This window comes from Chroicocephalus ridibundus, chromosome 12 (genome assembly GCF_963924245.1).
Source record: "Chroicocephalus ridibundus chromosome 12, bChrRid1.1, whole genome shotgun sequence".
NCBI classification, from domain to species: Eukaryota; Metazoa; Chordata; class Aves; order Charadriiformes; family Laridae; genus Chroicocephalus; species Chroicocephalus ridibundus.
The window spans coordinates 727,103-744,967 of record NC_086295.1 but is presented as its reverse complement, the minus strand read 5'-3'; the positions used below and the strand labels follow the sequence as shown (position 1 = coordinate 744,967).

General features: G+C 43.2%; 1 protein-coding gene across 3 annotated transcripts; it reads right to left on the bottom strand.

The window, feature by feature from the left end:
* Positions 1–2,238: 2,238 nt before the first annotated feature.
* STX16 (syntaxin 16) lies at positions 2,239–17,023 on the bottom strand. 3 transcript variants are annotated; one of them, XM_063350127.1, is made up of 9 exons: positions 16,794–17,023; positions 13,939–13,950; positions 11,439–11,546; positions 10,073–10,213; positions 9,356–9,518; positions 8,442–8,533; positions 7,122–7,265; positions 6,498–6,578; positions 2,239–4,241 (listed from the first exon to the last, which is right to left on the bottom strand). In XM_063350127.1, exons 1-9 carry the CDS (start codon positions 16,872–16,874, stop codon positions 4,137–4,139), a joined length of 927 nt encoding a protein of 308 aa, XP_063206197.1. In that variant the 5' UTR covers positions 16,875–17,023; the 3' UTR covers positions 2,239–4,136. The 3 variants fall into 3 exon arrangements, with proteins under 3 accessions (XP_063206197.1, XP_063206195.1, XP_063206198.1); XM_063350125.1 differs by lacking the exon at positions 13,939–13,950 and having other exon boundaries at positions 16,740–17,023; XM_063350128.1 differs by lacking the exon at positions 13,939–13,950.
* Between the last annotated feature and the right edge of the window lie 842 nt (positions 17,024–17,865).

Below are 17,865 nucleotides of genomic sequence, written 5' to 3'. Positions count from 1 at the left end.
AACACCAGCTTTCATTGTAAATTTAAATGATTGTGTTCAATATAATAGAGTATTTATCTTCATGTTTTTATATTTGCCAGTTGCCACCTACTAACGTTATGTCAGTAGGGAATCGATGGCTGTTAATCAAAAGCTAGGAAAATCTAAACATCGGAAAGGGAACGCGCTTCCACTTACACTGGAAAAGCGCATGCTGATGCCTGTAATGGAAATACATCTAAAAAGAAAAAGAAACAGGTTGAATTGCAGAAAAAGCTCTCTTAGAGTGAGGTCTTATTTGATCTCTGAAGTGACATTATGGAAACTTTATTGCCCGATATATTTAAAATTGGCCTGAATAACAGATCTAGCTCAATCTGTTGCAGAGGCCCGTCGCGTCCTCCAGGCCGGTTGGCATAACCCAACAGACAGGCTCCAGCTACAAGTTTTCTGCGTCCCTGCTGAGCCGCAGAACGCGGGCCGTTTAGGGGCTCGCTGTCACTCCAATACGCGTGGTCAGCGATGGAGACGTGACACACAATCGCACAGCAATTGTTTCAGGATTGAGATGCTCCAAAGACTCAACCGGGCAGTAAGCTCCTCGCCATCGAGTAGGGATTCTGCTACTCCTGCTACTGCAAGAACATCCCCAAACCCACGTCATCGGAAAGGCAAACAGCAGGAGGAAATCCGCATCCAACCCACATGAAGGGAAGGGCAGCAGAGGAGGGGCCGAGTCAAGGCAATAGACTGAGAAATCAATTTTTCTACAGCACAGAAACTTCCCACAAACTCCCCACTACCAGCGGCTGCAAACGTTCCTGCTCCTGGGAGCCACAGCGGAAGCTGCAGCACGGACCAGCCTCCCACGGCCGCCCCTCCACAAGTGGTGGGTATTTATGGAATTAAGTGACTCAAACAAAACCTTACATAAAGCCATCACAATTAACATGCAAAATCATAATGGATTCCCTGTTTTAATGAACTGTAATTTTTCTGGGAAGGCAGGTTTGGGGTTTTTTTGGAGATAGTAAATATACATTTTTTTCCAACAAAATCCGATTCACTCTTACCTAGGCAAAAGCTTACATTTTGCAAGGCTGTACCAAAACCAAGGTTTCCAAGGGTTTAAGCAAAAGTGATGTGACTCCTTTGTGTTTTAAGTGTTTCATAAAAGCAAATCCTAAATCACTGCAATCCAGGCAGCCTCGGTGAACATTGTATCGATTACATTAATTTAAATTTTTAGCACATTCAAAATATACCAAGCAAGAGAGAAATTCTTCCATTTTACTTTTCAGTTTCTATAGAAGGCTTGCAGTAGGAAGAAATTTGCTACCACGATGCTTTTAATACTGTCGTTTTTACATATGACTAGGATGAACTCGTGTTAACAAGGAGCAGCAGCTCATTTTCGCACACGTTTTCATGGAGAAATTCTGCACGAGCCAACAGCTCCACAGCTCGCTCCCGCCAGGTGGGGAGCACAGGCTCGGGCGATGCTCTGGCACTGCTGTTCTGCTCGGGTAACGCAGCTTCCCGTCGCGCTGTGGGAGGAATCAGAGGCTCCGGACAAGCCGAGAAGAATCCAGCAGCCATGCAGAGGCCCCCGCCCGCAGAAGAGCGGCGTCCCGTGCCCGTGGCGGGGCTGGAGGGCAGCGCCGGCGGCAGGTCGGGCATCCCTGGCTCCCGTGAGCGACGGCAGTCGCCACCAGAGCCAGCCAGCCCCAGCAGCGGGCTCTCGCGGCACGGGTGGCACCCCGTCGGGGACAGGCCAGGGAGCTCTTCACAGCACTGCGTGAGGGTTAGGTTCAGCTGCTGATATTGTAACAAGCCAGGCATCTGAAATGATTTAAAGCCTAGAAGTTGTCTTGCTGAGGTTTTTTTCCTGGGTATAATCAGCTTCAGTAAATTGCAGCTCAAGTTACACAGGACAGCTGACATCTGAGTTTAACCTCTTGTGCAACGCGTATTAAAAGTACATTGCCTCCTACAGAATCTGGATAGAAAACATGTAGCCAGTTACCTCAGTGGAGTTAAGGTACCGCGGGCATTGCAGTGACAACTGCCAGGGGCAAAATCACTCTTGACAATGCAAATTACACTGTGCTACACAACATTACCATTATTTTTTTTCCAAAGATATCTCATGTCACCGCTGCTTTCATCTAATTACGAAGAGTACACAGAGGCACATTAACATCACACAAGTATGTTTCAGTTTCTTTTAAAAAAATAAATAAATGAGTAATTGACCAATTAGGCTGGACATGTTTTATTACTTCTTTGAATTTATTAGCCATGATAAAATGTCAAAAGCACCAGTCAAGACAGAAATAAATAACACCATCTCATGTTAGAGAGAAAGTTGCAAATACAGTATTTTAAATTATAGCAATATGCTGCTTCACACCCACCGCTGCAGACAGCACACGAGGGAGACAGTAGTTTTACTCACGATCATTGAGAAGATCCGTTACCAGAACAGGGGAGCTGCACACCCAACTACAAGCGTCATTCATTCTGCTACCAATTTACTTTGCGAATTCAATCGAGGGTTTAAAGAGGCAGTTTTGGAAGTTAAGGATCCCCTTTGCCTAGAGGTAACAAGAGCGGTACAAAGCTTTTCCCAAGAAGCCCCACAAAAAGCCGGGGCTTTCCCACCGTCGCAGTCCCTGCCTCAGGTCCGTTCCTGCACCGAGGCAGTTTAAAGCCACATCTTACGTCCTCCTTAGGACGCGGCGAAGATAAACTCCGGGCAGGCGCACACGCAACATTAATACCACGGTGTTACAAACACTATGGGGCTTTGAGCAGAGCATCTCTGCAAGTTTATGGGGAGCGCTGTATCAGCCAGAAAATGAAGGAAATAAGTTACAATCCCTTTGGGGAAAAAAAATCCATACAGAAAAGCCATATTAAAAATACTAAGGCAAGGCCTCTACAATTGCACACCACTTCAGGCCTGAATTAAATCATGAGTATTCTATTACTTAGATGTTTCCCTAATTTCTCTCTATGGCCTACAGCAAAGTTTTCCACTGAAAAAAATAGTGAAAATAACCCAAATTCTCTACTGAAGGCCTAGTAACATGTCACTTGCATGACATCTCTCCTGGTCAGTAAGACACCATAAACACGTCCTTTTCCAGGCAGGCATTTAAAATAAATAATCTTCTGTCAGGGAAAATGGATGTAGTATGTACTGTAGTGAAGTCAGTTCTTATACAAAAACCGTAACACGCATGGACAGATGCACTGTAAAAGAAACACCTGACACAAGAACTAAAGTTTGAAACATCTGAGACCCACCACAGCAGGTCAGGGGGAGTAGAAAGACGGAAGGAGAACCTCCATTTTTTAGGTTTAACTTCACCACTGCTTTAATGTAATGTTTGTACTTTAAACTAAAAAAAATGTACACGAAAAAAATATATATCAACATTCTGATGAGGGAAAACATTCCCGTGATTACTCAATCTCAGAAAATTTTTTAATTAACTAAATGTGTTAAATTATGCCGGTGATTAAATCTTGCTATTTACAAAATCAAGTACTACTCTGATTCTTAGTAACGGTGCAGTATCTAAATTAAGATCACAGGGGTTGGATTACAGTCTGGTTGCTAAAAGCTTTCCTTTTTATCTGTCTACCCAGTTCTTTGGAGTTTCTGAGGCTGGAAGAAAGGAGAAAGTCAAACATTTTTGTGCCTCAACATATTTTACATCTAGATCAATTTTTGTTATCTAGTCCCGTGACTCAGTAACACGGTTTAAATTTGAAGCCTGTCACAACTGTGACATGAGAATACAGACGACAGCACATTTTTGTTCACAGTAACACCCTAATTGCTGTACTCACCGTTAAACTTCAATTTTGTAATTATTTTTAAGTACTGTGTTTCCAAATACCTCGGCACAGAGCGCCAAATTATTCGTGTGGGAGCATCAAGTTTCCTGACATTTTCCATGTAATCCTCACAAACACCTGACAGATCACCAGACTCGTGCTCTGAAGAACTCTACAGAAACATCGCACAGACTTGGCACCACAAGGGCTTGTACATTCAAAGGCAGCTTTCGGGAGTGCAGGTCTGTCCATTCGCACTGGGGAAGAAAGTTCACATCAACTCCAAACATGAGAAAATGAGGTGAAACCTAGTGTGACTTTACACCAATAAGAACAACAATAAGGACAATTACTATAACAAACAAAATTAAAATTACAAGCATCTTCCGGTTCTTCTTTTGATATTGCTCTGCCTATAGAAACAGAAAAGAAAGAGTTCATGCTTAGATTTCTGCAGAGCTACAAATTACAGCCGCGCGGTTGGTTCAAGTGAGGTACACCTTACCAAGGAACAATTCGGAGATACTTGACATTTCACACAATGTATATTGCAAGCAGCTCCCCCAAAACAACTCTGGTCTGCAGCACAGACCCCAGTGAAGGCAAGCGTCCACTGAAGTCACGTTTATCTGCAGTGAACAGCAGAGCCCCTCATAAAGAGGAACGCGTCCTCCTGTGGGCGATGCCTTCCCGCAGGTGTGTCCAGCAGCCCCTGAGAGGCCACGTGCCCCCCAGGACACACGAGGAGCGACACTCGCTCTGGAGGAACGCTTGGCTGGGAAGACCATGGAAGCAAGATCAGGCGACCGTGTATGTGAAAGTCTGAACAGGAAAAGTTGGTGAGATATTTTAACTCGTTTTGCTGATAAAAGATTCCTGTATTATGTTTGAAGGACATTAGAATTCACAACAAAACTTCATTTTTTAATAGGCATTTTTGTTGTACCTGAGTCAGCTGTGCATTTTCATTTAATTTCAATTAGAACTGAAAGCTTTCTTTTTGATTTGGTTCTCAGTTCTCTGACTCACTCCTTCTTTCTTCTAACCACATTTTCTCATCCCTTTCCTTTTTTTCCCAGGGGAATTAAAAGGAGGCAACGTGGAGAAAACGCTCCAAAAGCCAAATGAATGTCTGCTAATAGAAGCTAAACAAAACAAAACTTGTATTTAATTCTTTTTAAATTAATAAACCTTCAAAATTTAAAGGGGAAAAGAGATTAATTCTTCTCCTTTATAGTCCTGGAAAGTAATTATTTATTATCAGATCTGCTAAAGAGGAGTTTCTGACCTGAAACTATGTAACATGCAACCACTGTAATTATTTACTTAATTAGGCTTGAGGTATCAAAGCCTGACAAAGTATCATAACTGCTTCCAATTTTCACCTGAAGCAGGAATTGGAAACCAGCGATTCGTATCAGCAGACTTCTGCAGCGAATTAATGCAATTTCTGTGAAAGTGCTGTCTCAGTAGTTTGTAATAATTATGCCAATTAAAACAGAAAAGGAGACTGACATTATAGGTATCAAATCAGAATTAAGTTAACGACACTATTCGAAACAGCAGGTAGCTGTCTTTGACACTACTGTTCAGACCTGTGTGTATGTCTTCCCCGATAGGTGACGGAATTCCCATGCCGTACGGAAAGCAGGTATGTATTGCATCAGGAATCCATCCTCCAGCCAGCAATCCCAACAGGGGGTTGCTGACAACTCATTAACTACCACTAGGCTAGAAACAGCACTCGTTCCAACAGATTCAGTTATTTCCAGTTCAGTTTGTGCAAGTTGCTTGCAGTCCCTTTAAGCCTTGTTCACCAACGGTCAATGCCTTATTTCAGCGATCCCCAATTTATTTTTATGTATAACAAGAATAAACCTATAGCCATTTTATTTTGCTTTTCCTCAAATGGCACTTTTTTGCTGTCCATATTAGAAGTCTACCATAATATGAAGTTGAGCATGTAGCAGTAATGCATCCATGTTTCCAAACCAGAATGTTTTACTTAAACAGAGGCTTTTGCATAAATCTCTCATTCTACTTTATTTCCAGAAATGGGAGGACTGAACTGAGCTGACAAGTCAGAACTTAGCTTAAAATCAAATCAAAACAAAACAAAAGAGCCAACAGAACAACCGCAAAACTCTGTGTTCTGCTGCCAATTCAAACTTTTCAGATGTTCACAGTAAAAGCTTCACACTGAAAGCATTGCGTTGGACCTAACTTCCAGCAAGTGTCAGATGGGAAGAGAAAACATGAGAGGTTATTCTTGCTGCTCACACTACTGAGGTGATGTTTCAAGCCAGGATGTATCTGACTGAAATCTATAGTGAGGTACCCAATAACCGGTCCTGTTCCACGGGCGTTGGGCTCCCAAAACAGACAAGGAATTGCAGAAAGGTCCCAGCAGGTCAGCGCTATGAGATCAAAGCACATTACTTGAATGCCCAGAAAGTGATTTAAGAAATTAAGACCAGGCATCAAGCACGGCATTAACAGAAGTTACATGGGAAGTTCCTACTGCAGTACGGTTGGACTTTTTACACTGTACTGCAACCATTTCTAAAAGGGACAACGTCCAACTGAAAAATGACTGAATAATTTAATGGCTATTAAATTATAAAAGCTTATTAGATATGCAAAGCAGCTTAACTATTCCATCAGCTTACCTTATGTAGTTGTTTTAGACCCTCTTCGGTTTTCATACACGACTGCTCAACATTGTAGTCAATTCTATCTAGAACTGTTCCCTAAATAAAATGGAGAGAATGAGCACCAAATTGAACCTAAATGAACTTCATAATGCAATTATTATTATGAGCAGCAGAGTAATTAACAACGCTCGCAGCAAACAGCTAATAAACTACATAAACTATGAACTTTTACAGAAGAAGTAGCTGGGACTTCAGTAAAGGACCTCCTTGCTCAACGCCGAGCTGGCAGCTCTGTCACCATCTCACATCACATCCCTCAATAATCACCTCACTTCCAGCTCAGGTGCCTTTGGCCGACACATTTAACCTAAACTGAATCTCTGGGAGAAACAACCAACAGAACTCTGGGATTATACGTTTTTTTTTAGACTAACACCCATAAGCAGCTGATTTTTTTTTTTTTCCTCCATTAACTCCTCTTCTGGCAGATTTAAAGCAAGGAAACCTTAGCCTGAAGAGCTATGTTTGGAAAAGCAAGAAGCACATGAAAACGGGATGTTACAACAGGAAAAGTCTTCTGGAAGCCTTAACACTACATGGAATCTCCTACTTCTTACTAACACGGTGATGTCAATGTACCTGTTCTACTATCATTGCTCCCAGGTCCCTAAATATTTCATTGAGATCGGAGATGGACTGTACAATCTGACGGATTTCTCGTTCCCGCTCTTCCACCATTAATGTGTTTTGCTCCACCAATGCTAGCTGGTCATCTGTAAAACCCTGTTGAAACAAAAGATTTAGATGTTGAACTAACACTAACAGTGTGAAAACACTAGAAATAATTATAAGATTTCATAACACAACAGGCCTTTTGCAATTTCCATAGTAGACAACTATCTAAGGAAAAAAAATCTTACTGTATTTTAAAAAGAGAGTTTCAGGGCCACTAAAATAACTTGGACAGCTATTTATAGTTTTAGCAGAAAAAATTTAAATCTTATATCCTCCCTGAACATATAAACAGCTTTTAAAAATAGGATGTGTCCTAAAGAATGTTTTTATTGATGTACAAAAGCAATACATGTGTCTTGTAGTTGTGGAATATCTACTTATTGATGAGCACCACAGAAAGTCCCGTAACGTCAATGGCCATTAAAATGTGTAAAGGCACAGCAGCAATTCTGATTTTGTTTTAAACTATGGAGACCTTACTGGTTTTGTCTCCCAAGGCCACTCACACTATCTTTCCCCCCATCACTCTTAGATAGAGATAAGTGAAAAACCTCTTATACACAAGATTAGTTGAAAAGCTGCCTTAACCTTTTCCGTAAGTTTTCAGTTAAACGTTAAACATTACCATTAAGAGTATTCTGCAGCACTATTAGATAGGACGCAATAGAGCAGATCGCACCATTGCTCAGAAATGCAGTATCCCCAAACTCCACGACAAAGTAAACCAAAGCAGCGTGTCTGGTCCTGCTGTACAACATACCAATTAACTGTGCAGAAACTAAGCATTACACCATCATTTGCAAACACCCGTTATACTGAAATTCTTCAGTTACGCTTTAGCGTCAACTTTAAAGAGTGCCACCTTCCACCCAAACTCAGAATCACACCATTTTCTAACAACTACTCTCGCATCTGCCCAGAAAAGTGGTGCGACAAAGGACAGCACTGCATTTACAGACCTTCTAGTCCCTTCTCAGTCACGGAGGGAGAATTCAGTAGTGAAACCGAGCTCCCTCGCACTGCAGCGCTGGGGATGATGGCACAATCATCTTAACATCGCAACAGCAATACTAATTAGGAAAACGTATCACAGAAATCTGCAGCAGTAGAATTTCCACGCAGCTTGGTGCTCATGGCATACCATTTTGATATTTTCATACTAAAACTAAAAGTACATCGAACAGTTTCTTCATACTGAATTTGTGTAATAATGTCTTAACTGACCCTATCGTAAAGCGTATCATCCTCCCCATCATCCATCAGTGGGACTGAGGTGTCGAAGAAGTGTTTGGATCTTTCTTCTCTATTCTTCATGCCTGTAAAAGACAAACGATGTTTGAGCATAATATTTACGCACGCTAAAATCAGAGTAAGAGTAAGCTCTGAAGCACCACATAGAAAAGCACAAGAAAGAAAATCTGGCTAACAAGTGACATAAATAGCAGTATCTAAATTTTAACTGTCACATAGGCTTACTATTTAACAAAGCATAACAAATTCAACCAGACCTGCAAGATTCCAATTAAATCAGTGATTTTAAGTCATTATGTTCCATGAAGTTAAAAAAATTAGGTAAGTTAAGAGCTTAAAATGTAATCACTCTAGGCTATTTTCTAACAAATGCTCTTAGGAACATCCCTCATCTGAATTGTGATCCTAAGTTCTACCTGTGCCATTTATACTACGGGAGGAAGAAATATTATATCAGTATTCAATTTGAAGATCAAATTTTTGTAGGTTTCTTCCAAGATTAAAATAATCTTACTTAGCTGAAAATAGAACTGCACACAATTTTAGAGTTTCAAACAGAGGATATTCCCCTTCCGCTCCGTTTATGCATGCAAAATTTTAATTTAGCACAGACTACCTTTTGAAGTTTAATCTATCAGACTACCAGTCACCAGCAGGTATCGCTTCTGAAGACCAATGGCTGCTTCACCAGTGTAAGAGAAGTAGCTTTTCTGACCACAATTTGAGAAGCGATGACGCCTTAGAAGTGTGGATGGTTTCACTGATAAATTTCACCGTGAAACCATAACCTTTCTGTGCGTCAGTTCTCCCAACCAAGCAAATAAGCACACCTTAATGAGTGCTCTCCAGAGAAGGTGCCCCTGTATTACTGTATCTCTTATGCTTACGTTTGAGATAGTCAGACTGTGCATGCCTAAAGTTGGTGGATAGGTCCTGAAGGGACTGTGCTAAGGAAGACACTACGTTCCTGAGAACACGTGCTTCTTGTTCTGTACAACTACGGGACCTGCTCTGCAAGACCTGGACTGCTCTCTGACATCTGTGAAACAACTGAGAAAACAATTCCATTAGTAAAAGACATAAAGCAACACACACACTTTAAATATCACATTGCAAAAGCTCCAAATGGAAGACTAATATTTTGATTTCTAGATTTTTAAAATTAATTTCTTATTGCCCAGTGCAATGTTTAAAAAGGTATGGAAACACAGAACACAAATGAACAAAAAACTTAAAGCTAACAAGGTAGCAGAGTAACACAACTACTGACCAAAGACATCTCCTTTACTACAACTGCTTGGACCGTAAGCCTTAGAATATATATGTCTGTATTTCTCCGAGATCCCTGTAAGTGTGATTTGCTTAAGTCTCTCAATCCTATCCGAGTAGAAAAGCAAACAGGTTAAGTAAAGGAAGAGGGAGGTTAGGTGACTCGGTGAGAAGCTCCCCAAGACTGAGTGCAGCACCACCCCTAGGGCCCGGGATTCTGCCTCACGCTAGTACTAATCAGAACAGAAATGCTTTACTCAACGGAAACCACCACCTCACCATGACGCATTACAGATACGTCCAACTGTAGGTTTGGAACTGAAAGCAGTCTGTACCTGAGTGATCTCTTGGGTTGTTATTTCTATTGCCCGCTCCTCCTCACTGCTGTCATCCAGTGTTGGTCTGTTTAGATGTTTATCATGAAGACTGGCTAATTCTTTCATCTTCTGCTTAACCCTGGCGATATCATACTGGATCTAAAAGAGAAAACTCAACAGTGAAGAAAAGGAAGTGACTGGTGTTTGAGAGGAAAAGGGTCTGACAAATGCTAGACAAAAATCATTGAAAGAAATACATGTAACATAAAAAGCAGACACAGATCATTAAAAAAAACCCACATAAAAAGCTGACTAAGAAGTAACTGAGTACTCTCACATGCTTGGAGTTTGCTACTTTTTAAGCCTAGTCGTGTTAATCTTAGGCAAGACTGCTGTTTTTAAATATGCTTCATTAAGTTGGAATAATATTTTTATCATTATGTAATTAATATCACAGTAAGAAGGTTTTGCCAACTTCCAAACATATAAATAAAAATTCAGGTCACACCTTGAACTCTGTCAAACAATGGAGAGCCTGAGCTTAACAGTAGAAGTTAAATGACATGCTTTCAAACAAGCCATGAAAAATAATTCTGTAAGGATGATTATTATTGTAGTAAAAAGAAGACTGATCACTTTTCTGCACAACAGGTTCTGTACGCACGAACCGATGAGCTGATGTGTTCTGAGAGTACATTTTAAAAGGATTTTCTGAAAGTCACGAATACCTTCACACGTCAAGTACTGGAAAAGGTTTTTAATTGGGTGCCTGCAGAATCATTTCCTCGCATTTGTCCAAATACTTCCACAACTTGCAAGGCATCAGTACTGCATAGGCAGGAGAAGTTCTCCTACTAGAAGACACTAACACTTTCTGTTTTCTCACAGTAAACTGCTCATCTCTAACATTTTGGGGTCTATGCAATTGGACCCCTCAAAGTGTTCAAACAAAAAGTCTAGTGGATTTTTTTTGTACCCTTCCCTCTAAGTTTCAAACTGAGAACAACTTTGCTTTGCTACGAGCTTTAGGACTTTCCTCAGCCTCAAGTCTAATCGCTCAGCCACTGCATGTCTATCCCAATGCTCCCAGTGTAGTGTTAATACTGGGCTCCCACTGATGATACCAACCCAGTCTTCTAGAACTTCTGGCCATAGATAATCTCCCTTCATTTCACTTGCAATGTATCCTTCAAGATACTAAGTAACCTCAAGCCTGACATTTTCCTCTAAACAAGAGTGCCAGTTTAGAAAACACACATATTTTAATTTTTCTTCTAATACTAGTTCCATCATAAAACTTACAGCACCCAGAACGTAACTGACAACACTACTAAATTCCTACAAGAGAAATCAAACTCTGTGTTGGATCTGCCACACAACTTACTTCGTCTGCTCCATCGACCCATTTGGGAGGTAAGCGTTTTGTTACTCCAATTGCTGCTTCGGGATCTAAACTTATTCCCGATACCAGTGCCATACGATCATCAGCAAGCTACCGAAGACAAGAAAAGACAGCAAATTAATTTTACTCAAATTAGATTCAAATCCTTGAGCATTAGGAAAAAGTGCATGTATGCCTTCCCATAAAAATTAACCTCAAAACTTTGCGCGTGATGCAGGTATGATCAAGCTCCACTTCTCCTCCTTTGTCCCTGTGTGCTAATGAGCTACATTCTCCCACTTCTACAGGATCTGAAAGATGAACATTACCCAGAATAAGTTCTTGGCAGATTTTCAAGGAGAAAATATGGTATTGCAGGAGAATTCAAGTAACTCTCATGTTGGCACATTTCGTATTAGACAATGATGCACAGCCAAGGGATTCCTACTCAATGGTGTAGCATGGTTTATATTGGTCCAGGCAGGTTTGGCAAACTCATTTGGGAAAATCTCCAAATAAAAATGTTTATTATATCCCCAAGAAATAAAAATAGTACCCCATGATTGTTCGCAAACAATGTTGTATTTAGCCAGGCGCTCACCTACTAGGCAGCTGACAAAAACACTCTTGCAAACTGACATGCAACTAAAATTGTTAAAATATTTAATGGAAATTAAAAGGTGCTAAACAAAAATAGCCAAGGCTGTGACCAATCCACACTACCCTGTATCCCAATGATACACGCTTGCTGTTTCAGCTGTATGGTCTGAGGCAAAGAAACTTGCAGGAAAACGGGTGGAATAATTCTCCAGAAAATTCCAGAGATTGGCAGAGGGTAAATAAGACAATGTGCCAGCCAGCTTATACACAGCTTTCCACAGATCCACAGGAGGGCTGAAGACGGGGAAGGAGTAAAAGAAACCCTTTATCACAATTAATAGTTGTAATTTGAATAGCTCAGGTACAACAAATCAGGAGGTTATATTATCACAGACTGATGCACACTGATGCACAGCAGCACAGTTGCAGCTGAAGAAGGGCACGATATGCGTTTTTGAGACGAATTTTGGGAATAGAATCCAATTTGTAGGGTTGAAATATTAAAAGGTTTTAGGAAAAAATCACGTAACTTATTAAAAGTATTTACAAGTCACAAAAAGCCTGTGATAAATCTATCAGAATCTTATTTTTCAAATAATACTTTTGGATGCAGGTTGAAGAACTTCAACCTCAAGAAAGCTTAAAATATGACAACTATGAGGGAATAAGAACATAACGTACAGGGTGTTTGGGGTTTCTTGATTTGTTGATTTGGTTTTTTTAAAGCTCAGTTTGGCAGAAACCGAAAGCCACGATCTTGAATATACAGGTGCTGTCTATCTGCTTTGAGATCATTACCAGGAAAATGTGCTCTTCACCCTCAGTAAGAATTCTTTTGTTAAGGATGGTATTAGTACTCCTGACCTTTGAAGAGATCAGAAGATTTTTCTTGGTAGGGTTTAGAAACTTATATGAACCGACTCAGTTCTACAGTGCAGGTAACAAAGAAACTTCTTTCTGCAAAGGTGCAGTGTTGGATGAGGTTGTCCGGAGAAAGTATGATATCTCTGCTCTTGGAGGTTTTCAAGATGTGGTTAAACAAAGTCCTGGATGATCCTGAATAGATTACCAACAGTCCTGTTTTGACCAGGGGCTTGAACTAGGTGATCTGCAGAGGTTCCTTCCAACAAGCAGCCTACGATTCTCCATCTGAAGGCTGAGTACGGTACACACCTAATGGTGCGCAGGGCCACAGAGCGACACTTAGCACTGGGGCCATAGATGCTCCCAGCCCTCCTCTGCCTCTGAGGAAGGCAGGGGAATGGATGGAACTGGAAGACAAATACAGGTCTTGTTGCCAGTCCAACCAGGCTATGTAATTTCAGAGAAAAAATAATCTTCCTTTACCGGAGATAAAAAGAGGTGGTATCGTCAGTGACACCACTCGAAACATACCCAATTGCTTCACTTTTTATTCTCAGGGAAATATTTCACACAAAACCCTCACTTCCTAGTTTCTCCCCGATTTCTAATTTTCCTTTATCAGGCCTGGAAAGCTTTGTGGTTCCCCACTCCCTCCCCTTTTAGAAATCAATCCCTCTTCCTTCCTGGGCAATTCTTGCCCAAAAGCCTGTTCTTCCTCCCTGACCTTACTTCCTGACCAATAAAGGCTGTGCAATCTATGCATAGCATAAAAAATAGTTAATAGCTTTATTGTACAAAGTCACTGTATCCCGTATGTATACAATGAGTGAGACTAGTTTATAGACATATCTATTAACAATCTAACATTATATCACAAAATACTTGTCTTCTGTATGCAGCCTTGTCCTCCTACTGTACAGGGAGACACCTCATCCTATACCATGGAACTTTATAAATTAGCAGAATAAAGAAAGGAACATTTTAGCTCAATGATGTACGCTTGATGCACCATGGCAGAATAAAATGTGAAAAACAATACCTCATCCAGCTCCTGAAGTGATTTGTGGATCCCATCAGCCCCATCCAGTTAGAGACAGCAAAAGATACAAGGGAAAAAAAGAGACATAGGACAGATATAGGGTATGGTCAGTTGAGAAAATACTGATTTATTTTTTAAGCATGACAGTTTACCAAGAACAAAACAAACTGGCTTTTAAAACACAGGTATTCAATAAATACATCGTGATATCATACTTTTTAAGTCAGCATTTTGCTTGATGCACAAACTTTTTTAAAAAAAATTCAGTTGCTTGGTAAACAGAAAGAACATAAAAGATCCAGTTAAAAGCTTGGTTTGTTTTCCAAAGTAACTGCACAGTGAAGTTTCCAATTACTAGCGTTTCAGGTAGAAAAACTGCAACAGAATATATCCAAGTATGACAGCAAGGGCAATTTGACTGCAGTATTGACAGCATGTCTGACAGCAGAGGGTAGATTTAGATTAAATATCAGGCAGAAATTCTTGGCTGTGAGGGGGGTGAGCCCCTGGCCCAGGCTGCCCAGAGAAGCTGTGGCTGCCCCATCCCTGGAGGGGTTCAAGGCCAGGTTGGACGGGGCTTGGAGCAACCTGGGCTGGTGGGAGGTGTCCCTGCCCAGGGCAGGGGGGGGACTGGGTGGGCTTTAAGGTCCCTTCCCACCCAAGCCATTCTATGATTCAACGTTCACTGGTGAGGCAAAAGGTTTGATTATGACCAGAGGATCCACAAATGAGCTTTTGTAAGACATGTATTGACAAGCACCCCAGTAATCACAGAATAAAACAGACAGCAAAAGACAAAAAGCGAAAGCAAATGTAGTATACGCTCATTTATGTACACACTTAATTATGCTCTAGTTTCAGGTAACATTAATTCTACATGCGTCTGTAAAAATAAAAATGGCAACATATATTCTCTATTCATCAGGTTTTGTACTGTAGAGGGTATGCGTGAGCAATAGGGATATTTCACAGAAAGATTAATAAAGCAAGCATGTCAGATCTAAACCAAACACAAAATACTTGTCGTTTAACAAAGCAGCAGGCTTCAACTAATGATCTCTTCTATCCTATACCAACCTTTTGAAACAGGACTATACTGTTAGGAATGCTACTTTGACTATCTGAGTTTAAGGAGTGGTTGACTGTCCACACGAGAATGCATCTTCCAGGGCAGAATGCCATTTTTGGCAGCAAACTCTCATAGTAAAGGATTTCTTCAGGAGAGGCCTGGAGAGTGAACGAAGGTAAGCCAAAGTACCACGGGCTAGAACTTGCAAGGCTGCCCTGCTGGCATTCAGCAGCTCTGCGCTGGGGCCACCACCCCAAAGAAAAGGTGACCAGCTGCAACTCTGACAGCGATGGGCACCTTACGAACGTGGCAGGCGAATAGCTCCCACTGCCATCTCCACACTTCTCACTGAAATAGTACGCTTGTGGTAACTGCGGAACTCTGAACTGGCCACCAGACTGAGCCTGTGACTAACTTAGTCTGCTGCACAAGAGCGACAATTTCCAATCACCCTTAGCTTTCGTTGCATTTGAATGAGCATCCTAGAAACAGCTTCAATTAATGTTAACGAACACTGTAAATAAACGTTTTATGCAAGTGCTAAGTGTTATCGCACTCACTGTTGAGTAAAAGTGTGCTTTCACTGCTCAGTAGCCTGTATGCGAGTTTCAACTATCACTAACTTTTCTAGGTGATATTCTAAAAATTCCAAGGATCTAAAGAAGTGATATTGATACTGGCAAAACAGCATGTTAACAAGAACTGAATGCAGTGCCAAACTGAACATGTATAATACACATTACTATTGACATTTCCTGATCTGCAAATGCAATTTAATACGTAGCTCGTTAGGCACAGGTGTAATAAAGTTAACAACAAAGACCACTGAACAGCAACTCATCAGTTGAAATAAGATTTGCAGCACAAAGTACTGCTTTTCCTAATAAAGGTGCATTAATGTAAAGCAATTCAGAATGATGAGACTGCCAGCAGATATTTACTGGTGCCTATTACAAATAAATTATAAGTTTAAACAGAAAGCGTAAAAGCCTTGTCGATCTGAGCTACCAAGCGGTCCATCACAGCCTGACCAGCTCAAAACTTAGAAAAAGCTGCACAAATTGCCTCTGAACAAATGGCTTTTTGAAGTTTCTGTAATGAGGGCTTACACTAGAGTCTACCGAGTCCCCTGTCTCACAGATGACTTCCAGTATTAGCCGTTTTTGCAGGGGGATAAATACAGCGATGGACATCAGAGCAAATTATGGACAAATTCAAGCAATGGGAATAATCTACACTAGCGTATTTAACAGTGCCCACACTTACATGAATAGAAGAGCTCTGCTCTACGAAATAACTTGGATATTTTCCTCTGGGGAAAGGAGGCATTGAAAAGCGCAATAGGCCAAAAACCTCATGTCAACACTAACATGAAGTTATGAGAACAACAACTGCATTTATCATTCATGGGGCGAATGGAGGGGTGATCGGCACCGAGACAGAGCTCTTCTGTTCATTTTGGGTGAAGTAGGAGGAAAAAGGGATGGGGCAGGGGGGAGAGCACAGGGGGTGGTGGGGTTTGGGGAGAGGGATAGGGGAGAGGGGCTGGGGGGGGAGAGGGGGCTCGGGGGGGAGAAGGGGCTTGGGGGGGAGGGGAAAAGACGGGGCTGGGGGGGGATCGGGAGGGCCGGGGGCTCGGGTGAGGGACCGGGCCGGGAGCGGGGCACACAGCACGGCTGCCGGGCAGCCCGCGGCGCACAGAGGTACGGAAGGACGAAGGGAGGAGACTCACCGCAGCAGCCATGCTACGTGAACTCAGAGGGCTGGAGGAGCCGTAACTACTCACTTGCTCGGCCAGCAGCTGCCGGCTCTGCACCGCGTTGTTCCGCAACAACAAGAACGCGTCCGTGAGACGCCGGGTGGCCATGGCCGCCTCGCCGCCGGGCGCCCGGCGCTACCTCAGCCCGGGGCCCGCGGGCACCCGCGGCGGCCGCCGCCGGCCGCTCAGAGGGCCCGGGCGGAGGCCGCCAGCGCCGGGCGCCGCCGGCCGCCGGGCCCATCCATCCCCCCGGATCCGGCCGCGTCCCCGCCGCACTTCCGCGTTGTGCATCGCCCGCCGCCTTCCGCCACGCCCGGCCGGGCCCGCCGGCCCCGCACCAGCGTTCCGGCCCTCCCGGGAGCCGCTGAGCCCCGCGGCCGGGAGACCCGCCCGGGGCCGGCAGAGCACAGCCCTCCGCCGGCGGAGCTGGGGGCGTCCGTGCGGCTCCCGTGAGGAGAACCGGGGGGTCTAGGGGAAATGGCGGCCTCCCCGCCGCCACAGCGGGCCCAGCCCTGCCTGGCCCCGGGGGGAAACTTGGCAAAGGGGGTTCCTGCGAAGAAGCCCTGGCAAGGTCCCGTTGGAGCCCCCAGCATGAGAAGGACACGGAGCTGTTGGAGCGGGGCCAGAGGAGGCCCCGGCGATGCTGGGAGGGCTGGAGCCCCTCTGCTGTGGGGACAGGCTGAGAGAGCTGGGGGGGTTCAGCCTGGAGCAGAGAAGGCTCCGGGGAGACCTTCCAGCCCCTGCCAGTCCCTCAAGGGGGCCTACACGAACACTGGGGAGGGACTTGTTACAAGAGCATGTAGTGACAGGAGGAGGGATAATGGCTTCAAACTGAAAGAGGGGAGATTTATATGGGATAATATGGAGAAATCCTTTGCTGTGAGGGGGGTGAGCCCCTGGCCCAGGTTGCCCAGAGAAGCTGTGGCTGCCCCATCCCTGGAGGGGTTCAAGGCCAGGTTGGACGGGGCTTGGAGCAACCTGGGCTGGTGGGAGGTGTCCCTGCCCAGGGCAGGGGCGGGACTGGGTGGGCTATAATGTCCCTTCCCACCCAAACCATTCCATGATTCTATGATTCCATAGTGTCTTCAGTTAACTTGCT